At 45.3% G+C, this 25,995-nt stretch overlaps 1 protein-coding gene across 1 annotated transcript in view; it reads left to right on the forward strand.

Moving 5' to 3' along the window:
* The window catches only part of ACO2 (aconitase 2), a 352,074-nt gene that overhangs the window by 286,397 nt on the left and 39,682 nt on the right, over positions 1 to 25,995 (forward strand). The window contains exon 16 of the mRNA XM_078683141.1: positions 25,165 to 25,297. Within this exon, the coding sequence (XP_078539267.1) occupies positions 25,165 to 25,297 (133 nt within the window). The remainder of the gene's footprint in view (positions 1 to 25,164; positions 25,298 to 25,995) is intronic.

Raw genomic sequence — 25,995 nt, forward strand, 5'->3', positions numbered from 1 at the left:
AAACTCCAACGTGTGACCGAATTGGATGATATTGAGAACCCAACGACCTGATGTTATTCGTTGCCAATCTTGGAAGTATTGCAGTAGCCTGCCCCCCACAGGTGTTACATGAGGAGGAGAAACGGTAGACGGAGCCAGGCAGCTGCTATTGGCGCCTAGAGGACTCCTTCCCCTGCCGTTCTGCTCTTCCTCGGTTCGTAGATCCAGTGACGAGAGTGATGGGGCCTCATCGGCTGCGTCTTCTAGGAGATCTCTAAAAAGGGTGAGACCTGACCCTTCTTCTTCTTAAGACTGTCCTCTAAAAAGACCTCTCATTGGTCTGACGGGCAAATTCCAAACAAATCTCACCGAGGTGTAAAGGAGAAGGAAGGACTTTCTACGGGAGAGACTGTAGTGAGGAAGTCGAGCTGTGTTACTCCATCTTCTCCTCCTGACAGAAAAAAGACTTCAAAAAGCCCTCATCTGTTCACTCTGAGGGAAAACAGGTTAAGAATTCCGCCGACGACGACACTGTCAACGAAGAACCCATCATCGTCTAAGCCGATGCGCAGCGCAAAGGTAAAATCTCTTCCGTCTTCTGTGACTCCAACGACTGGATCGTCGACGAGAGTCTTCTTGCCTTCACCGACGTTGCAGCTTTCATCGTCTACGGCGGTGATGGCTGATGCGGGGTTATTAGTGATGGCGAAGATTTCCTCGACTGTGGCTGACGGTCCACAAGGATGACGGTTGCAGGGACGACGACATCTGCGTCGACTGTGATGACGGTATTGGCGACAATGACTACATCGTCGGCGACAGATACAATTTCAGCTGTAATCCTCAGGCAACGTCACATTACTCCTGAGATCACTTCCCCCAGCAAAGTGATTCCTCTGCTGCCTACTCACCTCCTAGAGGAGGAGGAGGAGGAGGAGGAAGAAGGTCCATATGGCTATGCACATAGCCCTCTAATCAGAGGTGAGGGAGATGGAATATTGATCCATTCATTTTCCAAGGATATCTTGTAATCAAAGGGGAAAGGATCACTTGTCCTGAACAACCTTAGGTCTGCAGGATGGTTTTCGGGGGGAGTTCTGTCCCAATATAAAGACCCTCATGCACGTGATGGGTATGGTGTTGTCTCAGAGCGGTATATCTTGGTTCTCCGCTTCTATCTCACGTGTGTGCATAATCATCAGGTCTACTTAGGTTATGCAGCCTCCACCAGGAGGATTTTACCCAAAGGTTGGTGCAGTAGTGAGCCAGAGATAAAAAGACCAGAGATCAGAAGGGCAAAGCTTTAATAGGTCTGATTTCGGGTCTGGTAAACTCAATTTCTGTGCATCCGGTTATACTTGTTTAGGAGTTACAGTTGCACTTTGAGTGATGAAGGAGTTAAAAGGTTGGTCGACATGTTTCTGCCTCTGTTGCCTTGCTAATAGGACTTACGGGCATTCTTCAGGACCGTGAAATAACGTGTAAAATATCATACAGTGTAATAAGTGAAAAGAAAAGGTTATTGACCTGTTTCTAAGTCTTGGAGGTCTTACGGTACCTGTAATGAGTAAACACATAATTGTAACGCACACACACCGGGTCGGGGGGTAGGGAGGGAAAGACACACACCCACAGCGATTTGCGCTGTCATTTTCACAATAAACAACTAAAAAATGGCAATACTTCATAGACCGTTCGTGTCCATTCGAGTGTCAACTCTCACATCCTCTCCATGCTCAGGCACCGTCCTATAGCATGCTGGCAGAGGGGCAGTGCAGGACTATCTTTGTATCGTGAATATATTCGTTTGTGGATTCACGTGACTATAATGGTCGTGAGTTTGTCTGTAGTTATCAGGGCGGGTGATTGAATCAGCCGACACATATTCGTGACATGCAAGTCATACTCTGCGTCTTAGTGAGCTGGGGACGCCGTGATCTTAGCGGCGCCATGTGGCATGCAAATGTCATTTACGCTAGCAGTTACCTCGCGCATTGCTAATGCACACTTCCTTCAGCCGGTAAGAATATTGGAGCGGGCTAAAGGCGGGAATTAAACAAAAGGAAGCGTTAATGTTAGAGCGGCTGGTTGGTACTTGCGGTTTTTGTGGACCGGGTGAGGGGGATCTCCTTGCTACCTGTTTCGCCTCGTCCTCAGCTCGCTATTGCGCGCGCTGCTCTGCTCTTACCGAACCGGAAGTGGTTCCTGTCTCTTCCGGGTCGCTTTTCTTGGGCCGCCTTGTGGGCGGTGCCGAAGCTCCTTGTGTAATCCTATTGGACAATCAGTGTTTACAAATATTAAACACGGGTAGTGTGCTCTTATCATTCCGCTAATGTCAATCAAGGTTACACGGATCAAAGAATTATAAAAGATGAGTTGATGGACTACTTGCACAATTGGTTTACACCATGATGATGTTATATGACGAGTAGTATCTTTTTCATTTGGGTGACATTATGATATCTTATTTGCTCTTTCACGGGTGATATTTCAAAGGAGAGGGTGGGGGGCGGGGTTATTCTTGCAATAGTGCCGAAGCTCCTTGTGTAATCCTATTGGACCTTCAGTGTTTACAAATATTAAACACGGGTAGTGTGCTCTTATCATTCCGCTAGTGTCAATGAAAGAATTGTTGATGGACTACTTGCATAATTGGTTTACACCATGATGATGTTATATGACGAGTAGTATCTTCTTCTTTTGGGTGACATGATGATATCTTATTTGCTCTTTCGCGTGTGATATTTCAAAGGAGAGGGTGGGGGGCAGGGTTATTCTTGCAATAGTTATCGTTGTTCGTTGTAATTGCTTTCAAAATGCACACCTGCGTGCATTAAAACTTTGCCCTTCTGATCTCTGGTCTTTTTATCTCTGGCTCACTACTGCACCAACCTTTGGGTAAAATCCTCCTGGTGGAGGCTGCATAACCTAAGTAGACCTGATGATTATGCACACACGTGAGATAGAAGCGGAGAACCAAGATATACCGCTCTGAGACAACACCATACCCATCACGTGCATGAGGGTCTTTATATTGGGACAGAACTCCCCCCGAAAACCATCCTGCAGACCTAAGGTTGTTCAGGACAAGTGATCCTTTCCCCTTTGATTACAAGATATCCTTGGAAAATGAATGGATCAATATTCCATCTCCCTCACCTCTGATTAGAAGATTATAAGCAGCGCACAGCTGTGGGAGTCTCTACACAAATTGGATCAAAAATCCTGTTGACTGCCGAAGACAATCTAAGATGGCAGAGAACTTAGGATTAAGTTATTCCATTGAAGAGATTGATGCAATACTCGCAAGACCGCCACCGTTCACGAACAGTGACCTCTCAGCAACCCTGTCCAGCTCAACTGAATGGGATGAATTAACGGAAACAAAAAAAGAAAGAGTCAGGACGGCCGTACATGGCATAATCATGACGGAGTACTTGAGAGTGAATGCGGCACCCAGAGGCCTCTGGGTCACCACAGCTCCAAGGATTTTCCTGAAAGATCTAGCCTTTAGAAAAGACTGGTCCGCAATTTCATGGAAATGCACAAGAGATTACCTGGTACTGATTATAAAAACAGCTTCAAGATTGGCAGATGAATTAACAATAAAAATCCGCCTCCTAGAAACAAATCTGAACAATACAGTTGACATCACCATATACAAAACAAAACTAGATGAAATCAATAAAGAAATGAGTGATTCACATGAGTACCTGGTTCAGACTAAGCTACAAAAATTGGCAAAGGAACTCAAAAAGTTTTCCTTGGAGAAAGTACATCCCTACAGCAGTAAGGACTACAAGGCAGATGACAATGCCTCCAGTAATGGGTCACACAGTAGTGCATCAAGTAACAACTCTGACCAAGGAGGCCATAACTACAACCCGAGACAAAGGAAAAGAGGTAACCGCCGTGGAGGCAACTCCTGGCGCCCACCCTTCTTCCAAATGGACAACCAAGGGATGCCCTTCCAGCCGTTCAATCCCCATTTTCAAGGTTGGATGAACCCATACTTCCAAGGCCCACAGATGATGAATCATCAAATACAACCCCATGGGGGACAAAATTTCCAACCACGCATTCCTTTTTTAGGGAATGGCCGCACGTCCGAGAGGACTCGGAGAAGAGGAGTGACCTGGTCCGACCAGACGAGGCAGGTACAGACAAGGAGCGTAACCAAGGCCCAAACAGGAACATCAACGAATCCCTCATCGTGAACCTCACAGATCGAGCCTTAAGAAAAGATGAAGAAAGCGTACTTAACAAGGGATTGGGCTATGTCCCCACACCAAAACTAGACGTTTTCAAAACCAAGTGTGAGATGGCGGAATTCTGCCGAAAACTGAAATTGAAGGCCTTTTTCAAAGGAGAGGGACCCAGAAAAGAGGAAGGAGATACATCCTTAAAAAAGAAATCAACCTTCTGCCCCCTCAACTCCCAGGTCCCAATCGAAATCCAGACCTTTGAACAAGCCATTTTCAAAGGGATTGACGATCTGGCTCGGAAAACTAGGAAACCATTCCAGAACATTACTAGATCCGAACAAGTAGCCTTGAATTCATTGACAAGTGACAACAACATAGTCATCAAGCCAGCCGACAAAGGCGGAGGGATAGTCCTACTAACCAGTACAGGATATAACCAACAGTGTATGGACCTGCTGTCAAACGACAAATTCTACAAAATTCTATCTACAGACCCAACACCAAGACTACAAACCACAATAGCCATGATGATAGAAGAAGGGGAGACCAACAACTGGATCTCCAAAAAAGAGGGGGATTACCTGAGAACCACAACACCGAGAACCCCCTACTTCTATTCCCTTCCAAAGACACACAAAGGACGAATACCACCACCAGGACGCCCGATAGTATCGGGGATTGGTTCGATCCTTGAGCCCCTTTCCCAGTTCGCCGACCAATACCTGCGGCCACTGGTTCAAAGCACCCCCACTTACTTACGGGACACAAGGGATCTCTTGAACCAACTAAAAAACATCGAATACTCACCTGAGACTATGCTCCTGGTGGGTTTCGATGTTGAAAGTCTATATACTAGCCTCCCCCAAGAGAAGACCATGGCAACCCTTGAAGATACTCTGTTCAACATTACATGGCCACACAAAACCCCTAGGCACTTCGTTCTAGAATGTTGCCGTTTGGCCCTAATGGAAAAAATTTTCCAATACAGAGAGACACTAGACCTACAGTGTCATGGGACATCGATGGGCAGTACTTTTGCCCCGAGCGTGGCAGGGCTGTACGTGAGCTCCTTTGAGGAGACCCACATTCTGAATGCAAGCAACAATCCCTACCATCATTGTATACGTTTTTGGAAACGATACATTGATGACATTTTTGTAATCTGGGAAGGAGACCACCAGACTCTAACATCATTCCACACTTGGCTGAATCAAAAGGACGAATGCCTACAGTTCACCCACTGTGCCAACAATAGGAGCATCGACTTCCTGGATATAACTGTCTATGCTGCAGAAAACACTCTCCATACCCGAACATTTTTCAAAACGACTGCAAAGAACAGCCTGTTATCTTTCAACAGCTTCCATCCACGCCCGCTACGAGAGAACTTACCTTACAGCCAGTTCCTCAGGCTTCGGCGCAATTGCAGCAACCCTAGAGAATATAAAGAACAAGCAAGTGACCTCTGCAAAAAATTAGAGAGGAGAGACTACCCAAAAAAGATCATCAACAAGTGTAAAAAACGTGCAAGAAACCAAAACAGAGAAGCACTCCTAGAGATTACACCAAGAGAACCCGTGGAAGAAATACTTACATGTGTCACCACGTACAGCCCAATGACTAACAATCTCAAGAAGATAATCAATCAGAATTGGCGCATATTGACATCGGGCGATCTTACTTGGCAAAAACCACGATTTGCAAATAAAAGGAGCAGGAACCTGAAGGATATCTTGGTCCATACAAGACCTCCCCCAAAAAGACTGAGAGAAAATCTCAACCCATGGGGGAATCCACAAGTAAAAGGACACTATCCATGTGGCTCATGCTCAGTTTGCAATCTAACAACAGCAACAAAAGAACTGCAACTCCTGCCAGATTTCAGATGGACCCTGAACAGTCATACGAACTGTAATACCACACACGTGATCTACATGATTACATGCCCATGCAAGATGAACTACATTGGGATGACGTGCAGGAAAGCGAAACAGAGACTCTGCGAGCACAAGAGCAACGTGAAGTGCAAAAAGAGCACCACAAAGATGGCCACCCATTACTTGGAAAAGGGCCATACTACACTTGATTTACAATGGGTGATCTTGGAAACTTTACCAAACAAAGACCATAATGCGGAACGAATCCTTTTTGAAAAGGAGCAGAGGTGGGTCCATAGACTGAAGACAGACACAGAGGGGCTGAATGACAACATACCCTGGCTCTCAATGGCAAGAAAATAGAGATCCTATTCTGCACTCTATGAATGAGTAAAACCAACCCAATGAAAGTTACCCAGAGAAAATTTTTTGAATGTTGACAATTATATTGAATCACATGAGAGAGAACGAATTCTCAACCTACCAAAAGTTCAATAAAGATATACGTCAGTAATAAATAAAGATCGACATCATTGCATAGACCCTTAAAGAAAAGGAAAAGATCCCAAAAAATAACCACGCAGGTGTGCATTTTGAAAGCAATTACAACGAACAACGATAACTATTGCAAGAATAACCCTGCCCCCCACCCTCTCCTTTGAAATATCACACGCGAAAGAGCAAATAAGATATCATCATGTCACCCAAAAGAAGAAGATACTACTCGTCATATAACATCATCATGGTGTAAACCAATTATGCAAGTAGTCCATCAACAATTCTTTCATTGACACTAGCGGAATGATAAGAGCACACTACCCGTGTTTAATATTTGTAAACACTGAAGGTCCAATAGGATTACACAAGGAGCTTCGGCACTATTGCAAGAATAACCCCGCCCCCCACCCTCTCCTTTGAAATATCACCCGTGAAAGAGCAAATAAGATATCATAATGTCACCCAAATGAAAAAGATACTACTCGTCATATAACATCATCATGGTGTAAACCAATTGTGCAAGTAGTCCATCAACTCATCTTTTATAATTCTTTGATCCGTGTAACCTTCATTGACATTAGCGGAATGATAAGAGCACACTACCCGTGTTTAATATTTGTAAACACTGATGGTCCAATAGGATTACACAAGGAGCTTCGGCACCGCCCACAAGGCGGCCCAAGAAAAGCGACCCGGAAGAGACAGGAACCACTTCCGGTTCGGTAAGAGCAGAGCAGCGCGCGCAATAGCGAGCTGAGGACGAGGCGAAACAGGTAGCAAGGAGATCCCCCTCACCCGGTCCACAAAAACCGCAAGTACCAACCAGCCGCTCTAACATTAACGCTTCCTTTTGTTTAATTCCCGCCTTTAGCCCGCTCCAATATTCTTACCGGCTGAAGGAAGTGTGCATTAGCAATGCGCGAGGTAACTGCTAGCGTAAATGACATTTGCATGCCACATGGCGCCGCTAAGATCACGGCGTCCCCAGCTCACTAAGACGCAGAGTATGACTTGCATGTCACGAATATGTGTCGGCTGATTCAATCACCCGCCCTGATAACTACAGACAAACTCACGACCATTATAGTCACGTGAATCCACAAACGAATATATTCACGATACAAAGATAGTCCTGCACTGCCCCTCTGCCAGCATGCTATAGGACGGTGCCTGAGCATGGAGAGGATGTGAGAGTTGACACTCGAATGGACACGAACGGTCTATGAAGTATTGCCATTTTTTAGTTGTTTATTGTGAAAATGACAGCGCAAATCGCTGTGGGTGTGTGTCTTTCCCTCCCTACCCCCCGACCCGGTGTGTGTGCGTTACAATTATGTGTTTACTCATTACAGGTACCGTAAGACCTCCAAGACTTAGAAACAGGTCAATAACCTTTTCTTTTCACTTATTACACTGTATGATATTTTACACGTTATTTCACGGTCCTGAAGAATGCCCGTAAGTCCTATTAGCAAGGCAACAGAGGCAGAAACATGTCGACCAACCTTTTAACTCCTTCATCACTCAAAGTGCAACTGTAACTCCTAAACAAGTATAACCGGATGCACAGAAATTGAGTTTACCAGACCCGAAATCAGACCTATTAAAGCTTTGCCCTTCTGATCTCTGGTCTTTTTATCTCTGGCTCACTACTGCACCAACCTTTGGGTAAAATCCTCCTGGTGGAGGCTGCATAACCTAAGTAGACCTGATGATTATGCACACACGTGAGATAGAAGCGGAGAACCAAGATATACCGCTCTGAGACAACACCATACCCATCACGTGCATGAGGGTCTTTATATTGGGACAGAACTCCCCCCGAAAACCATCCTGCAGACCTAAGGTTGTTCAGGACAAGTGATCCTTTCCCCTTTTATGCACATAGCCCTTCTGAACTGCATTTTAAGTGCCAAGACTTGGATTCTGAAGATGGGTATGGTTATGAACAGGAATATGATCCTCCCCAGGACTATCACAGAGGTTATCAGGAGGATATGGTCTGTATGCCATCCTCCTTGATTTCGAACTTCGAGTTAATGCTCTCCGACTATAAAAAGAGATTTCCAACACCATCTCTGGCACAGGAACACGTTTCAGTTCCTGCTCTTCCGCCTACGGGGCCTTCTACGCCTCGGCTGCCACTACCTCCACTGCAATTAATTGTGAATCCACTACCTACAATTCCTCCTGTGCAGGATGATACCTCAGATGATGACTAGGGACAGACAGATCTCCCGGATCCAGAGAGAGAATGGGATGATTACATTATCCCTACTCCTGCCTCCCCTTCTCCAGTGCCAGTGGATTCTCCATCTGGGGACATAAGTGGTTTCCATAATTTGTAAGAGAGGGCAGCTAAAAAATTCGATCTGCCTATGCCATCGGTGCAGCCGGAGCGTTTCTTGTATGACCTTAAAGAGCCTTTTAAACGGTCTGTGAGAACAATCCCTATTGTTGGTCACGTTTGGAAAGAGGGACTTAAGGTTATGAAGACCCCAGCTACAGTGGTCACGCTGCTTACTCGTTTAGAGAAAAAATACAAGGCCCCTGACTCTGTTATTTCCCAGGCAGCACAGAGGAAATCTAAAAATCCAGCAGTTCCTCTAACAACGCCTCCAGATAAAGTAGGCAGATGCTTGGACAATGCTGGCAAAAGGTTTTCATCAATGTCCAGCCTGCTCGTCAAAGCGGCTAATGCTTTAGCCATCTTAGGGTACTACGACCGCCAGATGTGGTGTGACCCCGCTCCCTATTTAGACCAACTGCCTGAAGACAGCTGGGTCAAAGCAAAAAAGATTCTCCAGGAAAAAGAGGGCCTCATTGGAGGTAATTGACTGCGCAATGGACATTGCAACAACTGCTTTCTAATCCCTGGCTGGAGCGGCAGTCCTTGGACACCAAGGGTGGCTTCATGCTACCTCGTTCAGACTGGAGGTTCAACACAAGATTTTAGAATTTCCCATTGATGGAGAAGCTCTCTTCGGTAAACACATAGACGATGTGCTCCAGGACATTAAAAAAGACATGGACACTGTGCGTGCATTAGGGATGCTGCAGTACTGCAAGGTCCCCTTTCGGGGTGCAAGAGGCAGAGGTCTTCCCTCATACAGGCGAGGGTACCAGCAATACCAGTACTCCTCGCCTGCCTTGCAGTCTTACCGTTCGCAGTATAACCAGCGGCAAGGTCAGTCATCTTATTCAAGTTCTACGAACCGAGGAGGAGCAGAACGGCAGGGGAAGGAGTCCTCTAGGCGCCAATAGCGGCTGCCTGGCTCTGTCTACCGTTTCTCCTCCTCATGTAACACCAGTGTGGGGCAGGTTACTGCAATACTTCCAAGATTGGCAACGAATAACATCAGATCGTTGGGTTCTCAATATCATCCAATTCGGCCACACTGAGTTTGTAGATCCTCCTCCAACCAAGGCCTCTCGCGCCACAGCAACAAAACGTCTTCGTCTCCTGCATTTAGAGTTCCAACAGATGCTGCAGAAAGTGGCGATAGAACCGGCCCCCATCTCACAGAGGGGAGAGGGGTTCTACTCTCGTTTTTTTCTCGTTCAGATGACTGTGGAAAAGTGGCGCCTTATCTCGTCAAACAGTTGTTTCGAATGGTCTCCTTACAGGACATTCTTCATCTTTTAAATTCAGTAGATTTCATGGCCACTCTAGATCTAGAGGATGCATATTTTCATGTTCCCATTCATCGATCTCACAGGAAGTTCCTTCGCTTCACAGTAGCCAAGAGCCACTTTCAATTCAGGGTCCTCCCCTTCGGCCTCAGAAAGGCACCAAGAGTCTTTACAAAAATACTAGCTCCAGTGGCAGCCTTTCTAAGGAAACAGCACAAGGTTTTCCCTTACATGGACGACTGGTTGCTAAAGGCTCCTACCAAGATGGCAGCCGAGAGGTCTGTGGCATCTTTTACAAAGCTGTTCAGGAGTCTGGGTCTTCTCCTTAACGCAGAAAAATCTAATTTGTGCCCTTCAAAGAGCGCCAAATTCCTGGGAGCCATATTTGACATGTCCCAGAACAAGGCTTTTTCTACAGTGGAAAGACTAGCAAAGCTAAGGTCAATGGCCCACCTACTTCGAAAAAGGTCACATTCAGTTCGCCTCTACAAGTCCCTTCTGGGATCCATTTCGTCTTGCATTCCTCTAATTCCTCTCTGCAGGTTACGAATGCGCCCTCTTCAAAAACAGCCGGACTTGCAGTGGCGCCAGTTGGAAGGATCTTTTGAAGACTTCACAATAACAGCGCCAGTGAAGGAAGCCGCCTCATGGTGGACTCGCGAGGAGAACATTTCCTGAGGGGTCTCCTTCATGGTCACCCCAGCTCCTCAAATTATCACAACCGATGCATCACTGGAAGGCTGGGAGCAATCTTGCAGGACCTCCAGATAAGTGGTCGGTGGCTGCTCCACCATCGTCTGTTACACATCAATCTGCTGGAATTCATAGCAATTTGCCTTGCCTTACAGACTTTCCTCCCAAGGATAAAGAATTTGTCAGTTTTAATAAGAACAGACAACACTACGGCCATGCATTATATCAACAAGCAGGGCGGCACAAGATCTCGCCTGCTATCAGCGGAAGCTCAGACCGTCTGGGAATGGGCGATCTTGCATGGAGTCTCACTAAAGGTGTAGCATCTCCCAGGGACGCTCAATGAGACAGCAGACACACTAAGCAGACTGAAGTCAGTCAGCCACGAATGGGAGCTGGATCAGCAGACTCTAGGGGAAATATTTTGTCTATGGGGCAGACGGGCCATAGATCTCTTTGCTACACCGGAGAACAAGAAATGCCAGTTCTGCCAAGCTGGCATCCCCATCGGGGATCCTTGGGGAATGCGTTTCTGATGGCATGGCTACGCGCCTTTGTTTACACTTTACCCCCCATTCCTCTGATCCCCAGGCTTCTCAAGAAGCTAAAGATGGAGCCATGCAAAATGATTCTAATAGCGCCATCTTGGCCTCACCAGTACTGGTTCACGGAGCTTCTTCTCCTCTCCCTGGAGCATGCAGTGCCTTTGAAACCGAGCCCATCACTGTTGACTTTGTGCTGGGCCAAGAATTGCATCCGGATCCCCGATCCCTTCAATTATCGGCATGGCTCATGAGCACATAGAATTTCTCAATGTAAGCCTCTCTGCGAAATGTAGAGACATTCTCTCTGAAGCTCGTGCTCAAAGTACAAACAAAACCTACCGTTTGAAGTGAAAGAGGTTCTGCCACTGGTGCCGTGACTCGGGAGTTCATCCTTTCTCTTCCTCTATTCATGAAATCCTTCCTTACATTCTTTCCTTGGGCGAAGGCGGACCTTGCTCATTCATCTATTAAAGTTCATCTCACAGCCATATCCCGCTTCAGAAGAACATCCTCAGGCCCTTTGCTCTGGTCGGCAAGGATTGTTAAGCAGTTTATGAAAGTCCTTTTTCAAGCCTTCCCTTCAGTCAAGCCTCCTCCTCCACCACTGTGGCACCTTAATCTGGTCTTGTCCCAGCTCATGAAGCATCCCTTCAAGCCTATACATAAAGCAGACTTGAAATTACGTATTTGGAAGGTGGCTCTTCTAGCCTTGAGCAGGGTATTGCACATTGGATTTCAAGCTCTATCAAATATTGTCAAGCAGCAGGAAAACCCCGCGAGGGGAATGTCCGTGCTCGCTCCACGAGGGCGATCTCTTCTTCCACGGTCCTCTTTGCTGGGATGCCTATCCGGGACATATGCAGAGCAGCAACCTGTTAGAGCACTCATAGCTTCACAAGACTTTACTGCTTGGATTCTTAAATGCGGAGTGACACTGCCGTGGGTCAAGCAGCCCTCAGGAACCTCTTTCAATAAGCGGTGAGCTTTCCCTCTCATCCCTCCTTCCTTTTCCCTTATACCTTCTTTGATAGATTTCAATACGGGTGCTTGTTTCTGAGTGCATGCAGGGATATATTGTTTACATTTTAATTTTGATGTTCTTTTCTTTAACTGCCTTATTAAAAAAAAATGAAATATTCGGTAAAGTCTAAATTGCGATTTGATATTTATTGCTTTCCTTAATCGTATTGATGCATCGTTGATATCAGTTTGATTTGATACACAAAAAGAAATGTGCTCATGACTGCTAGCTACTCTGATTCAAGCATGGGAATCTACGAACGTTCTAATACTAGAGTAAGAAAACAAGTTACTTGCCTGTAACTTTAGTTATTCAGTATTGGAAACTTTCATAGATTCACATGCGACCCACCCTCCTCCCCTGGGAAAAGCTCGACCTTCTGCATTTTATGGTTATACTGTGGCACTACAGCTACAGGATTAGGCTAATCTGATTGGTTGTTGATTTTATTTGGTCTCTTACAAAAAGAGGTGGATGTTACAAAACTAGAATGGGCCTAGGCCTAGTTTCTGATTTGCAATGATTTGTGCTACTATTTATAGATATACCGGGGACTCCCATCTTGACGACAGGGAATGATTCAAGCATGGGAATATATGAAAGTTTCCAATACTGGAGAACTAAAGTTACAGGTAAGTATCTTGTTTTCTTACTAGACCTGCAGGTCTAGTAACTTTATTATTTTTCTAGCACTGGGTCAACAACGAAACTCTTCCTGCTCCACTAGAGCTGAACTTGCTCCTTAAGATTTAATGGGCTTGCGCATGTGCCCCCAATTAAGCTGTCGCTCCAGGAGGATCTTCTGTCACAGCAGCAAAGTTTGGTTTTCCGGCTCTGTAACCTCACCCTCATACTTGGAGATTAAGTTTCCATGGCTGAACACCTTTTACATTCCTATTGAGTAAGTTGGAGTTGTCTTGGCAGTCAGTCGTCCCTTGATGAAAACCATATGCTTGTGGTTTGGACAGATTTGTGGTTTGGTGCTGCACTCATCAGATTGATCCCCCCAGGCCAAACTATTTCATTATTTGTTATGTCTCGCCTGGCAAGGCTTTGCTCTGGGCACAGTTATGGGTGATCTTTTGAGCCTCTCTCCCTTCTTACAGTTGCCTGATCAGCCCTCTGTTTGATTAACCCTTTCTCTCTTGGGCCTTTTTCTTCTAGAATGTTTTGGGCTATTTGAGGTTGTTCACACTTATGCCCTCATAAACCTTTTACTACATAAGTTGTCCACGCCAACTCTGCATTCTTTTTTTCCAACATTCCAGAGGTACCTAGGGTTTGTGAATTACCCAGGAGGGACCTATGAAAATAGCCAAAATGTAACAAAGGTTTGGGTTTCTCGGCGTGGATAGCACTGTGCTAATCCTATGCTTAAACTTTGATAGAAAAGCAGACATTTGAGGTGAGCCAATTTAGAGTGTCGCTGGTGTTGAGGGTGCTGTATACAGGAGCTGCCTTCCACCTAAACTTGGGAACTACCTAGAGTTCTCCTTCTTTTTTGTATGTGTGTATATATATATATATATATATATATATTTATTTATTTCGTCTGGGGAGGAGGGCGGGTTGCTTATGACTTTGATGAGGATACCCCTGGAAGAGAACTAGGATTACAGATAAGTAACTTATCCTTCTCTTCCAGGGGGGTACTCATCAATAGTCATAAGCACTGAATGGAGTAGCAAGCCCATCCCCGTACCCTGCGGATGAATACCAGCTTATCAAAACCATTTTACCAACATATATTACCCAAAAAAAATTCTCAAGGATGCTTGTTCGAACTGAGCATCTGCTTGTGTCAGAATCAAGGCAGTAATGGCGTGCGAAAGTATGAACCGAATGCCATTTGGCTGCTTTACAAATTTCTTGAATTGGTACATTCCTAAGCATCGCTATCGTAGCAGCTTTGCCCCTGGTAGAATGCGCTCTCGGCTTGCCCAAGATCTGCTTAGGTGCCAGTTGATAAGATAACTTGATATATGACACTATCCGTCTAGAAATGGACATTTTAGATGCAGGGAAACCAATGTTTAATGGACCATAATTCACAAACGGTCAGACTTTCATACACTTTTTGTTTTATCAAGAGAATTTTAAAACTCTTTTTCGATCTAGAGCGTGCAGAGCTTTTCAGTAGGAGTGAACGGGGGTTGGAAAGAAAGTAGGAAGATTAACTGACTGGTTGATGTGAAAATCCGAGACCACCTTAGGAAGGAACCTCAGGTGAGTACGTAACACCACTCTGTTCGCGTGAAAAACGAGATAAGGCTCTGTAGAGCATAAGGCTTGTATCTCGCTTACCCTGCAAGCAGATGTGATTGCCACGAGAAAAGCAGTCTTCCACGAAAGATGCTGAAGGGAAGCTTTGTGAATGGGTTCGAATGGGGGACCCATTAGTTTAGAGAGGACTGCATTCAGCTCCCAGAGAGGAGATGGAGCCCTAACGGGAGGATAGACCTTCTTGAGACCCTCCAGGAAATCTTTAACAACTGGCATTTGAAAGAACGAAGCCTGTGTGGGAGACTTTCTATATGCTGTTATCGCTGCCAGGTGAACCTTTATGGAGGAGTATTGCAAACCTGCTTTGGCCAAATACAGTAAGTATGGTAACAGTATTTGTACCTAACCTCGAATAGGGCCATGACCTTCAGCAGTATACCACATGTAAAAAACACTACCACTTAAAAGCGTAAGACTTCCTCGTAGAAGATCTCCTAGCCTCCTTCAAGATCTGCATGCAGTCTTGAGAGAGGCCTAAATGTCCATATTGGATGAACTCAGGAGCCATGCTGCTAACCTCAGGGACGGCAGGTTGGGATGGAACACCTTGCCGCCCGCCCTGGTCAGCAGATCCGGATGACATGGCAACCTCCTGTGTGGTACCTTGGACAGGTGAAGAAGGTCCAGGTACCACCACTGGCGAGGCCACTCTGGAGCAACCAGGATCATCTCTGTTTTGGAATTGTACAGTTTCCTGATCAACAAGGGAATGAGGGGAATTGGTGGAAAGGCGTAGAGAAATGTCTCTGACCAGTCTATCAACTGAGCATTTCCCTTGGATCCTGGTTGCGGGTACCTGTGGCGAAGATGCAGCATTTTGCGTTTTCTGCATCCGCGAAGAGATCGATGTCTGGAGTTCCCCAGTTGTGGAAGATGTCTTGCGCCACTTCTTGTTTTAGCACCCAGTCGTGTGCCTCTGCAAAATGCCCTCTTAGGCTGTCCGCTAGGACGTTGAGGACGCCTGGTAAGTGAGCTGCAGAGATTTTCATGTCTCGTGCCAGAAGCCACTTCCAAATTGCCTGTGCTTCCAGCGACCGGGGTCTGGACCTGGTGCCCCCCTGCTTGTTCAAGTAGTACATTACTGTTGTATTGTCCGTCTGAACAAGATGAGTAGTCTATTTGATGGACGGAAAAAACGCCTTGAGAGCTAGATGTACTGCTCTGAGTTCCAGCATGTTTATGTGGTATAGTTGCTCTTTCTCTGACCACATTCCTTGGATCTGTAGTTATCCCATATGAGCGCCCCCTCCCTGAAGGGATACATCAGTCACCGGAGTCTGCTTGGGCAGTTCCTGTTGAAAAGGGACTCCTACGATGAGATGAGTCAGTCGCATCTACCATTTGATGGAGAGCTGGATAGACCGGGGTAGAGTTAACGAGTCCTCCCAGCGATTGGAGACTTGGGACTACTGATCCTCCAGAGTCTGATGTAAAGGTCTCATGTGAAGTCTGGCTTTTGGAAAGAGAAAAATGCACGCGGCAATCGAACCCAGCAGAGATTAGACCTGCCAGGCTGTGGGCTGAGACATCTTCAGGAGAGTTTGACATTTGTGGAGAATGGATGATAGTCTCTCCTCCGAAGGATATGCTCTTGCATTTACCGTGTCCAAAGTTGCGCACAGGTAGTGTATCCCCTGTTGGATTGAGGATAGATTTTTTTAATTTACGTGTAGACTGAGCCAATGTTGTTGTTGAAGGCAGTATGCAAGGTGCTGCTGTAGAAGGGTTGGAGACGCACTCTTGAGAAGCCGGTCGTCTAGGTAAGGGTAGACAAAAATTTGCTTTTTCCTCAAGAAAGCAGCTACTACTGCCATGCACTTTGAGAATGTGCGAGGAGCCGACTTCAGACCGAAGGGCAGGACAGTGAACTGGAAGTGGTCTGATTGGATGCGAAACCTTGGAAACTTCCAATGCTTTGGAGAGATTGGGATGTGGAAATAGGCATCTTGAAGATCTATGGAGCACATCCAGTCCCCTTGATGTAGGTGCGGGATTATTTGATGTAATGCCAGCATTCTGAACCTCTCCGAATGAACTTGTTGAGTCGCCTGAGATCTAGTATAGGCCTGAACTCCTTGTTTGGACCTTTCTTTGGGACCAAAAAATACTGGGAGTAGATTCCCTGCCGACGTTGATGCCATGGGACCTCCTTAATGGCCTCCTTTAGGAGTAGAGTGGACACCTCTTCTCTCGGAAGACTTATGCGATGGATGACAGTCTTTGAGGAGGAATAGAAGATTGAGGGGACTTGAACCTGATGGAATATCCATTCCTTACAATATTCAGCACCCACTTTTGTAGTGTGATTTTGGTCCACTCTTCCAGCTAGTAACGGAGACTTCCCCCCACCGGAGTGGTTAACGGAGTTAGGGGAAGCAAGCACTCACTGCTTTTGTTGTTGCTTGGCAGCAGGTATGGACTGTCTCGAGTTCCCTCCTCGTCCTCTTTCAGGATGATGCTAGTAGGATTGTGATCTTCCTTGATTTTGCTGGGAGGAACCACTGAGGGGTTTGAACCTTCTGCTGGTATTGTCGCCGATCGTAAGGGTGGTAGCGTTGCTTGGAGTCCTTCCTCTTCTTGAGTCCAACCGCCTTGACCGTATCCAGTCGGTCTTCATCCTGGACATTTCGTCATCCGCATGAGAGCCGAAGAGCGATGTGCCATTGAAGGGGGAGATTGAGAATGCGATGTTGCGCCTCTGGCTTCAAACACATCAATCTCAGCCAGGCAGAGCGACTGCCACAAATCCCGTGTGCATAACCATGGGCAGCGTGATCAGAGGCATCAGCCGCTGCACTTATAACTTGATTGACCACCAAGCCACCTTCATGCAGGATTTCCAGGAAGTCTTGCTCGTCTTCTCTTGGGAGCTTCTCAGTGAAGCGTGAAAGTGAGTCACACAAAGAAGGGTGATACCGACCCAGTAAGGCCGAGGCGCTGGCTACCTTCATGTAGGAGGCTGAGGTAGTGCACATTCTCTTGCCGACAGAATCCATGGCCTTATTGTCTCTATCTGGGGGTACCGCAGATGATGCTGCCCCGTCTGATTCTTCCGTGCCGCTGAACCAATAACAGAGTCCGGTGGAGGGTCAGCCCTCAGAAAGAGGAAGTCGTTCTCAGGAGCCTTCTATTTTTTAGTGATCCGAGATGGGGCAGCCCCCACCGATGCTGGGGTAAGGAAATTTTGCAGAGCAAGCCAGGCACTAGGGGAAGCAATGGTCTAGAGGAAGACCTTTGGTGAAGTGTTTTAAAAATGACCAATGTCTTGGTTGTGGAGACAACCATTTCAATGTGAAGTTTCGCAGCCCCTCGACAGAGAACCTCATTGAAGGTCAGGATATCATCAATGGGCGATATTCTACTCGAAGGAGAGGAAGAAAGAGTAGGAGAATAATCAGCCTTGGAGTCTGAAGACCATGAAGAAGATCAATGACTCCGTCTTTTAGGAGAGCGGTGTCGAGATCTGGAAGCTCGACTCCTAGGAGAACGTGATGAGCGCGTTCTTAAAGATGGGGACCTTTGTGAAGTGGCATGTCACTCGTGTCTTTCGTGTACTGACTGAATTATAGGCGATCTGGATCTTGTAGGAGAACGTGGTAGATTAATCCTGTGGATCTTCCACTCTTATGTCCCCTAGCCATCTCGGTAAGATATTAGTTGGTGGGGCTGGAGATGGTACTGGTGAGGGGTCAGGAGTGAATTGCGCTATCTGAAATTCTGGGGAGGAAGAAGCACTCCTTGATGTCACTACCTGTTTGTCCCGCGTCACATGGTCTCTCGACGTCGCTCTAGGTCTCTTGCAGGCGGAGACCCATGATTTGAGTGTGATCTCCTCGACATCGACCTACATCGCGATCTTCTTCTAGACACAGAGGGCGTCTTCGAGATCTGAACGTCGATCTCCTCGACAACGACCTCCTCCATGTCGACCTCTACGATGGATGTGTCGACATCATGCGCCTCAACGTCGAATGTCTGTCTCTCCGACGTCGAAGCCCTTGGTGTTCGGCTCGACAGCGATGCAATTGGACCTCTTGACAGCGGTGATCTGTTGCCACGTTCCCTCTCAGAGGCGGTCTTCGACGTTGTCAACGTCTAGCCCCAGCCTCTTGACGTCGTAGGTGAGCTAGACTTGGACCTCATACGTGTTGGTGTTGACTTCGCCTTATGGGTCTTCTAACCTTGTCTTGACGGCGATGGAAGTCTCAACGTCTATTTCGACGCCGACTCTGAGCACAAAGGTGTTTTGGATGTCGATCTGTCACTCGACGGCGTATGAGACCGATGTCTCCTTTTCTCACCTCTTTCTTTGCCCTCCGACCTTGTTTGAGAGGAGGGCTTCCGTGAGGGATATTCTTCTACCTGCAGTGGTAACACTGGTCTGGCGTGTGAGATGAAGGTAGACCAACAATACAGATCGAGTGAGGGTCTGACTTAGCCATCTTCTTTCCACAGGCTGGGCACTTAATAAATAAGGCCGCTATTTTGACAGGAAAAAATGGGAAAAAGTCAGAAAAATTAGTAGTATTAGTAAGTCAAGTAGTAAAGCTGTCGAGTGAACTAAATAAATTTCACTTTAAACCAGAAAATAGTGATAAAAATCACTAGCTGAAGAGCTCAATGCTCCAGGATCCTCACAGAAGGAGCTGGAAAAAAGAACTGACCTAACTGTCACCTGTGGTGCATGATGGGAGCCTGGGGGTTCCTGAAGGTCTTAAAGGCACGGAGCCAATTTTCCATTTCTTTTCTATGTAGCCTTTCTAGGCTAATCTGCCTCTGATCTATGGCAGTTGTGTATATATATATATATATATATATATATATATATATATATATATATATATAATTTGTATGTCTTTATTTTTTCAAATGTAAAAGTTTTTTGATCCTAGTAATGTTTTCAGGCTGCATATCTTTATGCATATATTATATATATATATATGTGTGTGTGTGTGTGTTTGCGTGTGTATATATATATATATATATATATATATATATATATATATATATATATATATATATATATATATATATATATATATATATATATATATATATATATATATATTATGGCCATTGCTCCGGAGTCCCCGCACGTGGGCCCGGACTATTCCGTGCTTATGACTTTGATGATGATACCCTGGAAGAGAAACCGAGGTACCCAGAGCCAACAATCAAACTGCACCTTACAATTTTTTCTCATTGTGTACCGGGTATTGAGCAATTCATATGGTAAAATATAAAGAGTGAGAAATGGGTATCTAAGAACCTTATGTATTTCTGAAATAGACACCAGATACTTCCATGTGATTTAGAGGGCATTTATCAAAATGTCTTTTCTTGCACACTACTTTACATTTGCAAGCCACAAAGTCTGAGAAAAACGATTGGTGATAACAACTGTTCTACTATTCTGTATTCTCACAAGTTTTCCTATACAAATGGTACCTCACTAGTGTCTGCCTCAGGAAAGGGTACTAAACATAACATGGGCATGTTAGATTTTCTTTTCACTGAAACCTGACCCTTTTTTCAATGTGGGTAGCTCAGCAGGCACCTGGGGAAGCTTGGCAAACCTGTACATTTTTGAAAACTAGACACACAGAGGAAGCCGGGGTTTGGCGACTTGTGTGCTCCCACCAGGTTTTCTCACCCAGAAACATTTGCAAACCTCAAACTTTGACTAAAAAGCACACATTTTCCTCACATTACTGTGAGAAAAACGTCTGGAATATGCAGGTAGCCACACATTTCCTACCCACCAGCTTTACCCTGAGACTCCAGATAAAATGGCGACCACACTTATGTAGGTAGGGCTAGTACCTGCGACGGGTAAGGCCCCAAAACTTATTCAGGGAGCTTAGTCGGGGGTAGAAAATTCAAAGCACATCAACATGCGGTAACTGTTGCCCACTAGCCCACAAGGCCTTCCTTCAGTCTATGCTGATGGAAAGGGTTCTGATTAACACATACAAAGCTATGACTATATACTAACTCTGAATTAACAAAAATAATAAGGAGTATCACCAGAAAAAAGGCTCAGAGAGCGATTTCTGCGGGATGATTCACTATCAAAGAGAAGAAAGTCCTTCTTTGCTTATTAGTAACTAAGCATGGGCGGATTTTGCGGATCCACGATTCGCGGATTCAGCGGATTCACGGATCGTGGATCCGCAAAATCCGCGGATTCAGCGGATTTGCGGATTTGGGGGCGGGGCTTCCTCGAGCGTGTGGGCGGGGCCAAACGGACGGGGCTTCCACGCGAGCGCACATGCCTCTTGTGTGTCTAAAAGGTCAGAGACCGATCAGAGCAGCAGATTAAGAGACAGAAGACCCTGGTCACAGGAACAGCACAGGGGTTGCGCTCGTAAAAGTCAAAGATGCCCAGCCTCCCAACGCTCACGTTTTTTTTTGGGCTGCTGAATGAGTCACTGCATTTGCGCTTCAACTAGTTCCAGCGACCAAGTGTGTGTCACTATGCAATCGCGCCGAAGTGCGCAGGGGTCCCTTGAGTGAAATGTCCATCATAGTGGGTAAATGGCGGGAAGACGGTGCACACCTCGAGTGTGTGGGCGGGGCCAAACGGACGGGGCGTCCATGCGAGCATGCCTCTTGTGTGTATAAAAGGTCAGAGACCGATCAGAGCAGCAGATTAATTATTTAATTGTGCCAGGACCGTCGTGCCCGAATGAACCCTGCCCTTCATATTTATTCAAGAAGACACCACTGTTGAAGTAATTTACGATGGCGCCGGCAAGCTGCCAGCGCCATCCTGCAAAAGTTACTTAATTAGCTTCAACAGGAAGCTCCAACTGCTAAAATAAAGCAGGCGCTCGAGCCCCTGCTGTATCTTATCTGTTAGAGCTTCCTGTTGAAGCTAATTAAGTAACTATTGCAGGATGGGCGCTGGCAGCTTGCAGGCGCCATCGTTAATTAGGCGCGCTTGAACTTTTGACCGCAAAATCCGCTCCGATCGCGGATTGCGGATTTTCGGCAAATCCGCGAGAGTTCGCGGATCGCGGATTTGCCGAAAATCCGCAAAATCCGCGATCGGAGCGGATTTTGCGCTCATGCTTATTAGTAACCCCTCACTCACCGACCTGGTCGGTGACATGCTTCATCATCGGGGCCACCCTGATGGCCGAGTGCCATCAAGGTGTGCTTCGACACCTGAACTACAGTGGAGCTGGTATGTGAGTGATGAATGTGAAAAAAAGGATGTAGGTGAGTTAAAAATTGTCCTGGTATGACTTATATGAAAAAACTTTATTCTTAAAGCTACTGGACAATATTAAAATATAAGTGTTGATACAGTTAATGGTATAGTTATGACCAAAAGTATCTGGGAAAATGTGTGGTGGGTCTACATGTTTCAAACCGTAATGGGAATTACCGGTTTTTCTTCAGGACCAAAAACAAGGAATAGGGTGGTCAGGGTACACTAACGCCCTGCCGTGCCCACAATTCCCTGTGCCTTAGCAGCAAAATTTGTGGTGCTAGGCAAAAGAATGAAGGTATAACCCAAAAGTGGTTAATCAAGAAAAGACTCCTAATGGAGGGTCATAGGGCAGCACGGGATTTGGGAGGGGCGGCCTGGTTTAGAAACATATTAGTTTCGCAGGCTAGCGGTATCAGTGTACCTACGAGGTCCCTCCACGCGCCAGTGAGGGGTTACTAATAAGCAAAGAAGGACTTTCTTCTCTTTGATAGTGAATCATCCCGCAGAAATCGCTCTCTGAGCCTTTTTTCTGGTGATACTCCTTATTATTTTTGTTAATTCAGATACCTAACCTAGGGGACTAGGAGTATTGTTCCGTCCACTTTGGTGGATAAAATCCCTTAACTCTCTCCCATTGTTTTTGACATATATACTAACTCAACAAACAAGAGTGAACTTTATTACACACTCAGTGGAGGCTTAACAATCTTTAAATGGCTAATTCCTAGGGCTTTTTGAATAATTGTGATTTATCTCACGGGAGCTCAGAAAAGCTAGGCAGATACACTCAGTAGGGTCCGCCCAGATAATCACAAGCAAGTGCTGTATGACAAGGTTCTAGAAGATATTTTTGAAGAATGAGTGCATCCGCCAATATTTGTAGAAGCAGAAAGTGTGAAATGGGTGCATTCCTCGATCGATCCTGTCTGTAATTTTTAAGTGCAAACAAGAACCAGATGATCTTCATTTCCCTGCACTGGCCAAGACATTGGAGGTATGCACATCTATTTCACTTTTCAGAGAATCTTCACAAGAGACTGAAACTACTGGCCAGTTCTATGGAAGAGTGTTCCATCCGTACATGTCTAAAATCCTTGAACTTTGCTGCATACCTTTTGAATTCATCCAGTATGGACATTTGAAGTTGTCAAAACACTTCATGGACTTTCTTAACAAATGTAATAGACCTGATAAGAGAGTGCTGTGCGTGTTTAAATGGAAGAAGTTTCTTATTGAATCTCCTAAATAATGTATTTCCTATCTCCTGCCAACAAGGTGATTCTTCTGTGCTCCCTGCATATAGCCTAAACAGGGCTGCAGCCTTTCACCCGTCAGAGTTGACTTATCGGCCATCACACCTTTCAGAATGAATCCTTTACAACAATCTATTTTTGACAGTACGTTTTTCCTCACATTCAGAAAACATCTCCTCCTTGGCAATTAAATGTGGTTTTATCAAGGTTACTGGCTACTCCATTTGAGTGATGCACAAAGCTGTATTGCAGCATCTTTCAACAAAAGATGGTTTTCTGATTGGTATTAACTTAGTCCGTGGAGTTGGTTAAATTCACGGTTTGTCAATTTAGAAACCTTATCTGACTTCATTTGCATAGAGTAGTGTTGAGGACTTCTTTCTTTTATCTACAAGGTGTTTTAGATTTTTGTTAGTCTTTCTACAAGTATTTTCCAAGAGCCCTGGTATTCCAGTGCAGAACACACTTAATCTGTTAAACATCTGTAGAGTCCTAAACTTCTGCTTGGAAAAAAACGATGATTCATTAAGATTAGGTTATCCAGCTTCAAAATAGTATTGAGGTGGATTGTCTTTGGTATATATTTCATCGATTATCCAAGACACCCTTACCAAAGAGGCCTAGGACCCTCTAATAATGGTGAAAGTTGCAAAGTCAACTTGTTTGAGAAAGTTCCTGGATCAGATTTTAAAGCTGCAACTTGGAATTCTAAGCATACTTTTGCCATACACTATTGTTTTGATGTGAATTATAGTGCAGACCGAGCTGCACCAAGAAATCCTTAAAGATCTCCTGTAGCAGTTGGTTCACCGTGTTATGTTTTTCCTTTATCCAAGAAGCTTTGATGAGGATAGGTTTGCTATTCTTTTCACTATCATGAAAGAGCTCTACAATGCAGAGTGGAATGTTACTCGCTTGTAATCCTGGTTTTAGGTCATGAGTATCTTAGTTGCAGTCCGAAACAATCCTCCCTCCTCAACGGGAGATCGTAAAGGTTCCACTTCTTAAAGATTTGTGTTTTGAATACTCTCAAAAGCAATGTTCTCTATCCAGTGCCATCACAAGGCATGATGGGATGGGGAAGCTTGATGGATTCTTAATGAAAGGCTCCCTTTTTCCTCAAGCCAAACTATGGCCTGTCTGCTTCCCTTCATTTCTGTTATGTTTCCCACTTATTTTAAGGCTGCGAGTAGTAATGCTGCAAGTGTATTACCTGTATATTTCTAGGAGTTGTAAATTTCTTTTCTCATGTTTTTAATTAAATGAAAGAACGTTTGAAACTTTGTAAATTGGTCTGGTGATATGCTGCAGGTCTCTTTCTTACTTGTGTGGGGAAGATGCCTATTATTGAAAAGTAGAATAAGTAACTTTACAATGTGTGCTATGTAGCTGTATTTGTTGTAACCTAGGGCATTGCAGAAATGCGATTGCATGAACAAACAGTTAAAGCTTTCTTTTTCCTTGCAGACAGACTGGTCTGAGATGTTGAACCAGGTTATGTTGCCCAGGCTGTCCAGTATATATGTATTAGTCTGTTTTACAATAAAAAGTATATTGCAGTCTGTGAAAATAAACTAAAAGTATATGCACTGTTTCAGACTTTAGTCTGCAACTGTTTGTGTAGAGGTGGGTTAAAAGGCAATGGTATTCCAATGATTTTACCATTTGCCTTTGGGTGCCACACCAGTCGGTGTCCTCTTTGCTTCCTGCGTAGTGCAAACTAGTCTACCTTGACTGTGCCCCTGGAAAAATAGGTTCACATAGCTGAAATTCTATAACTTTGTGTTCTAGGGCCCTTGAATTTCACCCAGGTAATTATTCATAAGTGTGAATCTATGGAAGATATAGCTAGAGAACCTTGTTAAATGCCACATATTTTCTTTTGGAAGTACTTGATCGTTTTGAAGGTTTGTACATGTGTTTTCCAAATTAACCACAGTTTGTTTCCTGCTTGACAGAAACATGGCATCAGTTGGGTTGTGATTGGGGATGAAAACTATGGTGAGGGGTCAAGCCGGGAGCATGCTGCCCTGGAACCACGGCACTTGGGCGGACGGGCCATTATCACCAAAAGCTTCGCCAGGATCCATGGTAAGTTCTGACTTCAAAATGTGTATGGTCCTTTCTTCTTTGTTGGATCTTGCATAGATTCAAATGCTGGACCATTCCCCATTTCTGATCTTAGAGTCCCTCGGTGACCTTTCAATAGCAGTACCAAATAATTGAATTGAAATTAGCATAAGCAATTTAGCTTTAGTAGCGGAATCCCCTTGTTAGAAAAGACCTGAACTCCAGGCAATGAGCTGTGCGGTGAACTGCATTTCTAAAGTCTTTCATACTTCATATTTCTGATATACATCTGCCGTGTGGATTCCTCACCTTGTGAATATCCCCCTTGCGCCAGCAACGTTCGGAATTTTTCTTCGTAGTACGCCGACGTGGGCGACGTCACAGGAGCACGGCATCGCGCGCGACTCCGTCTGACGTCACCGACCCTATATCAGGCCCACGCCGGCGTGATGACGTCAGTTCCCTTTTTTCCGCGTCTTCGACGCTAACGGTTTTCGGGATCTTACTGCGATACTTAGTATCTTTCTGTTTATTAATAGACACTGTTTCTCTCTTACGACTTGATTCTTCTCCGAAGATGTCGTCGAGGAAAACAGGCTTTAAGCCGTGTAGGTCTTGTGCCCGCACGATGTCCATCACTGACCCACATAAGGACTGTTTGTGGTGTCTTGGTTCGAGTCACGACGTCAAGAACTGCAATTCCTGTTTTAAGATGAATC

Source organism: Lissotriton helveticus, chromosome 1_1 (assembly GCF_964261635.1).
Source record: "Lissotriton helveticus chromosome 1_1, aLisHel1.1, whole genome shotgun sequence".
Lineage (NCBI taxonomy): Eukaryota > Metazoa > Chordata > Amphibia > Caudata > Salamandridae > Lissotriton > Lissotriton helveticus.